At 34.2% G+C, this 9,308-nt stretch overlaps 1 protein-coding gene across 1 annotated transcript; it reads left to right on the top strand.

The window, feature by feature from the left end:
- The first annotated feature begins 220 nt into the window (after window positions 1-220).
- LOC106774361 (probable serine/threonine-protein kinase BSK3) lies at window positions 221-4,273 on the top strand. The gene is made up of 10 exons (XM_014661333.2): window positions 221-466; window positions 564-784; window positions 1,245-1,380; window positions 1,506-1,639; window positions 1,733-1,838; window positions 2,165-2,250; window positions 2,489-2,677; window positions 2,847-3,011; window positions 3,162-3,275; window positions 3,741-4,273. Exons 1-10 carry the CDS (start codon window positions 385-387, stop codon window positions 3,981-3,983), a joined length of 1,476 nt encoding a protein of 491 aa, XP_014516819.1. The 5' UTR covers window positions 221-384; the 3' UTR covers window positions 3,984-4,273.
- The last annotated feature ends 5,035 nt before the right edge of the window (window positions 4,274-9,308 follow it).

Genomic DNA, 9,308 nt, shown 5'->3' with positions numbered 1-9,308 from the left:
ATTTTTTTACAACAGAATACGTATTATCATTTTATTAGTCTATTTGAATTTATATTTAAAAATTATTTAAAATAAATTAATTACAAACTGTTCCGTTGTCAAAAAAATTATTTAAAAAGTGCTGTTAAAAAAAGTTTTTCCATTCCACATCAAGTGAATGAAGAGTTGTTGGAGAACCTTAATAGTTTAATAGAAGGAACCTATTGAATTGCCAACTCTATGCCTTTTATCTTCAAACATTACCTGACACACACAAAGTGTCATAGACTAAATGGGCTCACGACAATGACCACTTCGTGAAAATTCTACATTTGCCATTCGATCTTCAATTGCACCATTTTGTTCTTCTTCTTTCTTCTTTCTTGTTACGCTCTAGCTCTTTACATGGGGGCTCGTTGCTCTAAATTCTCTTTCTGCTGGTTCCACTCCCACCTCAAGCCTTCTGTCCTTGAGTCCTCTGACCAAGGTTTATCTTGTTCTTTCTTTTTGTCTGTTTAGTTCACACGCACATCTTTTGTCTACAAAGTCTTTTGCTTCTCTAAAAAATGTCGTCTTTGCTGCAGAAAATGGTGAGAAGCATGAGAGAAAATTGTGGCCCAGTTTTGGTGAGTTCAGTTTGGATCAACTGAAGACTGCCACAAATGGGTTTTCCTCAGAAAACATAGTGTCTGAGCATGGTGAGAAAGCTCCCAATGTTGTATACAAAGCAAAGCTTGATAATGGACAGTGGATCGCCATCAAACGTTTCAACAAGTTTGCTTGGCCTGATTCTCGCCAATTCCTAGTTTGTAACATGCACTTACACTTCATTTTTCTCTTTCACAGATTTTTTCAAGGTTATAAATGCCATTGAAATTGACTCTAAATGCTTAGTACAGCATACAATTATGGAGCAAAGTTTTAATTTGCAGTCATCGTTGCAATTTTGTCTGAAACCTTGATTTTGAAAGAAACTGATGACAAATTTGACTGATGCTGCCACAATTAAGGCGCAGAGACTTCAAAATCCTTAACACCGCTCCCGAAATCACCATTTTAAAATTAGTGAAAATGCAGCTGGTGTAATTGTGGCTGTGATGTAGTTGTTAGATCTACAAATGCAATAGCCACAATTGTGGTCTTGATGCAATTTTTGAGATCTCCAAAATCCTGATGTTGAGGCTAAAAATTGAGCAATTTAAAACTTTAAATTTCTTGTACATCTTTTCTTTCAGAGTTTGACATGATGTTTTCTGTGCTTTTAGGAGGAAGCCAAACAAGTGGGGAGCCTTAGAAGCGAACGCCTAGCAAATTTGATTGGTTATTGCTATGAAGGGGAAGAGAGGCTTCTAGTAGCAGAGTTTATGCCACATGAAACTCTGGCCAAGCATCTCTTTCATTGTGAGTTTTTTGTGTTACGTTAAACTTTTATGTTAATATTTGATGGGTTTCAAATCTTTCCTTAAATTGTTTTCTCAGGACTTGCAATTTTGAACATGAAAAAAATTATGGTTTATTTGGTGCAGGGGAGGCACAGCCAATGAAGTGGGCCATGAGGTTGAGGGTCGCTTTCTACTTAGCTCAAGCTCTAGAATATTGCACTAGTAAAGGAAGGGGCTTGTATCATGATCTCAATGCCTATAGGATATTGTTTGATCAGGTATAAAGGGTTTTAATAAATACATCCGAGTTTCAATTAAACCTTGTTTCTGGCTCTTTTAAACTTGGGGACTGGCTTGTGCTGTATGAACAGGATGGTAATCCCAGGTTGTCCTGCTTTGGACTCATGAAGAACAGCAGAGATGGCAAGAGTTACAGTACAAACTTGGCTTTCACTCCTCCTGAGTACTTACGGACTGGTAAAGTTTTTAGGTTGTTTATGTGTTGTTGTTAGATGAGTGTGTATGTACTTGATCCGTGGCACAACTGAAAGAGATCTGACGCCACTGAATCAGCCATAAAGTTGTACTGTTCTGTTTGTAATACAGGATCTTTTTGTATCACAAAGGGGCCTGCATTCACTTTTACACCCTCTTCTGTAAATAAGTCAAAAACTAATTGCTTTATTTTTTTCAGTTTCAGAAACACAAATTTAGACCAAATTATATGGAAAAATAATTGAGCTTCTTTTCCTTTTTTCCTTATATGTGACTCTTGTTCTTCGGTACATTTGGTTCATATGCAGGTAGAGTGACCCCAGAGAGCGTGGTATACAGTTTTGGAACTCTGCTGCTAGATCTCTTGAGTGGTAAACATATTCCACCAAGCCACGTAAGCTTTTCCTACTATTGTTATGTCTTAAACACCCAATGATGTTAAAATTTAATTATGTGTATTTTTTGAATCTAGACTATTTGAACAGGATCTAATAATATATAATTGTATTTTTCGTTTTAATGTTCATGGGACCATGTTTTGTATAAGATGATTCATCGATGTCGGTTAATAAACGTGCCAAACATCATGAAATACAAAAATTGATATTCACAGCATTCACTTCTCTCTACAGGCACTTGATCTTATTCGTGGCAAAAACTTTCTGATGTTGATGGATTCTGCCTTAGAGGGTCACTTTTCAAAGGATGATGGAACTGAGTTGGTTCGTTTGGCCTCTCGTTGTTTGCAATACGAAGCTCGTGAGAGGCCAAATGCGAAGTCTCTTGTTACGTCTCTTATGTCACTTCAGAAAGAAACAGAGGTATACATCATTCATGTCGACCTTTCATAATAGCATGTGAGATCATGTTACATAATTAGGAATTATATTCAATTTTTAAGATGTTACACAATCCATGTGAAATGTGACAAACGTTATACCTTCATGTTAGGAAAGACTATAATTTCTGATTTGGATAGTATATGAGCAGGTCCCCTCGTATGTTCTGATGGGTCTACGGCAAGATACTGCATCCTCAACAAAGCAATTGTTGTTAACACCTTTCGGTGAAGCTTGTTTGAGACTTGATCTTACTGCAATCCATGAAATATTGGAGAAGACTGGTTACAAGGACGATGAAGGCATTGCGAATGAGGTTTTCTACAAGTTTAAACTTTTAGAAAGAGGGTTTCATCTCACTTGAATAGAATTTACAAGAGAAGCTTTGTTTACAGACTTTTTTCTTCCTCCATATTTGTTGTTACTATGACTACAATGTTGATTCATCTTAATGCTGAAATTGCAGCTTTCCTTTCAATTGTGGACCAGCCAAATGCAGGAAACCTTGAATTTGAAGAAGCATGGCGATACTGCTTTTCGAGCTAAAGACTTTGTCACTGCCATTGACTGCTACACTCAAGTAAGAGGATTTTTACTTAATCATTATTGCTTAAATTGTAAGCTATGCTTAATGTAACTTGTTAGTAAAATGTTTTTTTAACAACTTTTTAGGACAATTTTTTTATAACAGCCTATATGGTAGTTTGTGATAGGCCTTTTTGAAATATACAGACCAATAAAATAATGACACATAATCTATTATTAAAAAGTTGTTAAAAAAAGTTATTAATATATATCATAGTTCTTGAATCATGATATTTTAACAATTTTTTTTAACAACTTTTGGACAAGAGATTATGTGTCACTATTTTATTGATTCATATATATGAAACGGATCAATCACAAGCTGACACATAAACGATTGTTAAAAATAGATTTTCCTACTTATGGATGATATGATATGCAGGGTTTTTCCTTCCAGCATCACCAGCTTGTAATAATGGTGCTTACAAATATAATAAGTTGTTTATTTATTTTGTTTCAGTTCATAGAGGGAGGGACCATGGTGTCACCGACAGTGTATGCAAGGAGATGCTTATCATATTTAATGAATGAGATGGCACAAGAAGGTCTTGGGGATGCCATGCAAGCCCAAGTTGTATCACCAGAATGGCCTACTGCTTTGTATCTTCAAGCAGCTTGTCTTTTTAGCCTTGGAATGGAGAATGATGCTCAAGAGACTCTGAAAGATGGGACTAACATGGAAGCCAGAAAAAACAAAAACTGAAAAATTGTATAGATTTTCCTTTTCTAAAGTAGTTTAATTTGTTAGGCCTTGCTTCCCATATCCTCTACCATCATTCATTTCTTTTTTATTTTTTTGGCTTTTGGCTTTCCGTGATGCCCGGGAGTGACAACATACAGTCGCTGATTTGAAATTTAATACGCGTGCACCCTCTTTTTCCTTCTTTTGTTTCACCTGCATGTCCTTTTCTTGTCTCCACTCAATAACAATTATGTCAAAGTTATATATCTATGCAGTACAATTTATGATCGACCAAAAGGATGATTCAATAATTATGATGTCACATGGAAATGTGTTATTAAATACAATTATTAGTTAATATATAGTAAATAAGCATGTAAAACAATGATGATAAATATTATTACCTTTCTTCATATTCTTAAATTCTATAATTATATAAATTTTACCTATAACAAAGAAATAAAAGAACCCACATGGTTTATGATGTACAACTTCAGCAGACACATAAACGGTTTGAACAACGTATGTGTGACTTTAATTGTGATAGTTTATTTTATATGTATGCTTATTTCAAAGTTAGCATATTTTTTCGCTTTATGGTTGTATTGTTTCTACTTGATATGATAATGTAGTCGCATCTCATGTGAGAAGATGGTACACCATGTGCAATTAATGCTTTCAAATAGCAAAGGCATGAGAAATCCCGGAGATTTTGTATATATTTATATTCTTCAGGACATGATGTTAGAATCGCGCAACAAAATCTATCTATGGGAACAAAAACCATAACGATCAATTGGTTTACTTAATAAAATTGTGTTTTTTACAAAATTTCTCTTTTTATAACCTGACTTCAGAATAAAAGGATTATATTAAGAAAATAACAGATAAATAAAGAGTGTAAACAAAGAGAACTTTACAAAAGAAATTTTATACTTGTTTGAATAAAAAATATCTTAATCCAATTGTTAATCATTTTATAAAGAGATTAACTAATCACTAAGAAATAAGTACAACTTACAATAACAAAGAATAAAGTTTGGGTTAAAAAGCATCTCTCTTGAAGACATGCGAGATGAACAATACCTCCTTTGACACATAAAGGATGAACAATTTTCCTAATAACAACAACAACACTCAATCACTTAGGACACACCCACTGAAAGTTCTCACTCTATCCACACTAGGTTTTTCAAAACCAAGTTTCATAAACACAAAGAGTTTCTCTAAAAGTCGTAAGACCCAGGAAAAGTAAATATATATATATATATATATATATATATATATATATATATATATATGGGTGGTAAACCTTGGCATTACTAATTAAAAATAGGTTTAAACCCTCATTTAGTCCTCGTATTTGTGTGTCAATCTCAAGTGGGTCATCGTTTTTTTTTCGGTCTCAATCGGGTCCTAACACTTGTAAAAATGAGCAAATTAAGTCATCTCCGTTAAGTTTTCATTAACGCCGTCTGCAGATGCTGACGTGGTGCACACTGATGTAAAATATTTTATTACGTAGATTTTTTTTTAAATTAAGAGTTTTTAACATGGTATCCTCTGACGCAAAGATCACCACTGCAACATCCATGTGAAACCTCATTGGAACATCAACTTTGCGTATCATCTCCTTCATCGCAACAACCAATACTCCATTCTCGATATTCAAATGGATGACAATAACCAATACGCCATTCTCACGCCTTTAAGATTATCTCACCAAAACAAACATCTGCTGTAAAACAAGGAAGTAGGAACAAAAATTAGGTTTAGAGATTGCAAGATATAAAAAACAAAAATTCGCCACCAACCCCATAAAACCTCAATCGTCCTCGTCGCCCTTCCTCTTTCAAGCACCACAATCTCTCTGTATCTCTGTCTCCACCGCCATGTCTTCTGCCTCTGCCCCTGATTCTATGTCATATGACACCCCAAAAGCAAATCCCTAACTGAAAAACAACTCATCACTGGCGAGAAAAGTGCTTCTAATCTAAATCCCTCACACCAAGGTGGGGGTTCGCGGAAGCAGAATAAGCAGAAGAGAAATGATGAGTCCCAGAGGAGAATGTCGAAGAGGCACAAGGCCATTGAACACTTATCATCAAGGAGAAAAGTTTTCTTAAACAATGAAGTTTTCTTTTAAGATAACCTGCAGAAAAATTTTTCTTTAACGAAGGTTCCACACTAGATTTGGGTTATTCATCGGTTCACCTCTTCCTTGTCAGTTTTATCTACACTAAGCTAAAATTTGTCTTTAAGAAAAAAAAAACAAAAAAAAAAACATCTACCCACCATCAGCCTCTTGCAATTCACAAATTAGTGTAGAATGGTAATGGTCCAGGAAAATTTTGGAGTACTCCCCATGACTTTTCCACCTGACCGCACCAACTGCAACAACAGAGCAGAGCAATAATATTGATATCTGAGTAAGAAATTTAGTTTTAACTTGACCTCCATCAATAATACAAAGAGAAAGTTTAATACAAAGAGAAAGTTTTACCATGTAACCTGCGCCCACCACCAAACCCCATTTGAAAATGTATGATATATTTTAGAATTTCTATGGCGATGGGAATTATAGAATCAAACAATGAAGTTTCTTAAATATTTCTCCTTTCACGAATTTTGTATACGTGACTTCAGCAAGTTAAAAAAAAAAAGAAATATTATCAAACAAATGTTGCTTTTACAAATCCAGGGAAACCAACCACAACTTCTCGTCACGCCTTCACCAACAACATCAGCCAAACCCAGAAAATCATGGTTTCCACATAACTGCAACTTCTCCTTGTCGTACAACCATCATACCCCCTTGTTCATCACTCCGACCACTTTCCTAATTCAAAGCAAATAAAATCCCTTAATTTTAACATAAACTAATTAAATTTTGCCATGTCATAATGTCTTAATTTAAATAAAAATTCCACGTAATTAAACAGTGCACATCAATTTATTAATTTTGCACCACGTCAGCATCTGCAGACGACGTTAATGAAAACTTAACGGAGATGGCTTAATTGGCTCATTTTTACAAGTTTTAGGACCTGATTGAGACCGAAAAAAAACGATGACCCACTTGAGATTGACACACAAATACGAGGACCAAATGAAGGTTTAAACCTTAAAAATAAGAAAGGGTAAGTTGTACATAAGTGAAGTGTCACACAGATGGTTATAGTTCCTTGTTATAGGTTGGTGGTCATGAGTTCAATTTTTCTTATGGGCATAAAATGTGTTTACTTATTTTAATTATGTTAATTATTGACGTGCTATGTATGTGTATAATTATATGTTTTGTTAAGCATGGTTATAAAGTGATAGTTGGATTGGTTGATATGTTTGTGTGATGCATGAGAGTGGTGATAACAAACGCATTCTTGAAGGCTTTTAACTTTGGATTTCCTCAATTGATAGGCATAATACTCTCAGTTTTAATCACTTAAAACAGAGAGTTAAGTCTCCTAGTGTACATTTAGACAATTTTAATCTATTAGATAAGTTGCTTAATCTATTAAAACATACATACAATTTTAATCGTTTAGATAAGTTTCTTAATCGATTAAAACAAATAGCAAACATTATTTTTAACAATTTTAATAATCAGTTAATATCATCACACACTCAACACGGATTTTGACATCACATAAATTTTAACATGGTTTATTAACTTGTTAATCATGCTAGGAACATTTAACCATTATTCAACATCATCAAAAGTAAATTAAGAACAAGTTAATCATTTTAACCATTTGGGTCAATTGGATTGGATGACTCCCCATATCAACAATCTTCCCTCTATTTTGTTTTTTTACAATGGCCAACTCCATGTTCTTGCATTTGATAACTAAACTTTCTCTCCCTTTGGGCATTATCAAAAAAACAAAAATTCATAACATATTATATGCAAAATATAAACCACAATTAGTTAAAGATACCATCAAATAAAAACAGGTTCCTTCACACAATGCTATTATAGTTATCTATAGATGTTCAATCGTTAACCAGATTAAACAGAGTTAAAAGTTCAACAGAAATAGAGACAGACCAATTAAGAACAAATATTAACAAAAATTTGAAATTCAACAAAGTGATTAATTGAAATCTTCTTCTTCACTAGACTAATTCTCCTTCATGTTTTGATCCTTCAGTTGCTTTTGTAATGCAGCAAATTCTTTGTCAATTGCATCAAAGCAAGACCTATTGATAAAACCTCCTTGAACTAGGTTGAACCAAAGTTTAGAAGGAAGAAAGGAGATGGTCCCTATGGATGGTATGGTTGTGGAAATGGGGTGGGATAAGGTAATGTGATGCATAAATGATGGTGGTGAAGGAGATAGTTCACAACCAAAATTTTTAGCGCACACACACCAAATCAAACCTCAAATCTGAAATGTTGCAAAGAATTTGAAGAGCATACAAGTTTATAGCACCAAAATGAAGAAAACCCATTAGAATCAAATATAACATGAAACACAAAAAATGACATAATGGAAACCTAACTCTACGAGCTTGTTCATATCTAACAACAACTATGAACTCAAATATATAAAATAAAATCACTCAAAGGAACAAATATGGTTTAGTTTTCAAAAATCACTTTAACATATATTTTTTATGATTTTCAATGTTTCAACTTGAAAGTAAAGACATCAAAAGTACTTAACATGACTCTAAACAACATAGAATGATTTGAAACTTAAAGTGACTCAAACAAACATGATATGACTGAATACTAAGATGAACAAAGACTCAAAAACATGAAAAAGCAAACAAGAACACGAGAACATAAAAAACTAAGCCAAAAGGCCGAATGGCTCCAAGATCATCAAAGTGAGAACCATAGTGAACATGAACATGGAATATGAAATGAACAACAAAGCAAGACAAGCAAGGATAACATATAAACAACACCGAAACACAAAAGTATAGATAGGGACCAATAATACTTAACTCTTTAAGAACCAAAGCTCTTGATACAAAAATAATAACAACCTCCTTGAGCTAGGTATCAAAGCTTAGAAGGAAGCAAGGAGATGGTCCTTATGGATGGTATGGTTGCGAAATGACGTGGGATAAGGTAATATGATGCACAAATGATGGTGGTGAAGGAGATAGTTCACAACCTTGAGATAGTTCACGGCCTTGGGCTATAGGGTGAAGATGGTGAATGGTTTGATTGTTCAAGGAGAAGGTAGGCCAACTCCATGAGGTAGGGGACTAGAGAGGTCTCTAGGGTTGTTCTAGCCTTGATTTAGGAATTGTATGGCCATAATTTGACAACATAACATTACATTAATCCAAGATGAAATACAAGGGTGGAGACATCGCTATTTATAGGCTAAA

This window comes from Vigna radiata, chromosome 9, assembly GCF_000741045.1.
Source record: "Vigna radiata var. radiata cultivar VC1973A chromosome 9, Vradiata_ver6, whole genome shotgun sequence".
Lineage (NCBI taxonomy): Eukaryota > Viridiplantae > Streptophyta > Magnoliopsida > Fabales > Fabaceae > Vigna > Vigna radiata.
Note: the sequence above shows the minus strand (reverse complement) of the source record. Positions and strands in the feature narration are given on the sequence as shown.

What these genes read in the sequence shown, in the direction of transcription:
- LOC106774361 (XM_014661333.2), top strand. Translation starts at nt 385, where the DNA reads ATGGGGGCTCGTTGCTCTAAATTCTCTTTCTGCTGGTTCCACTCCCAC. An exon ending in ATAGGATATTGTTTGATCAG is followed by an intron (nt 1,640 to 1,732) that starts GTATAAAGGGTT and finishes CTGTATGAACAG; the next exon opens with GATGGTAATCCCAGGTTGTC. An exon ending in CCATTGACTGCTACACTCAA is followed by an intron (nt 3,276 to 3,740) that starts GTAAGAGGATTT and finishes ATTTTGTTTCAG; the next exon opens with TTCATAGAGGGAGGGACCAT.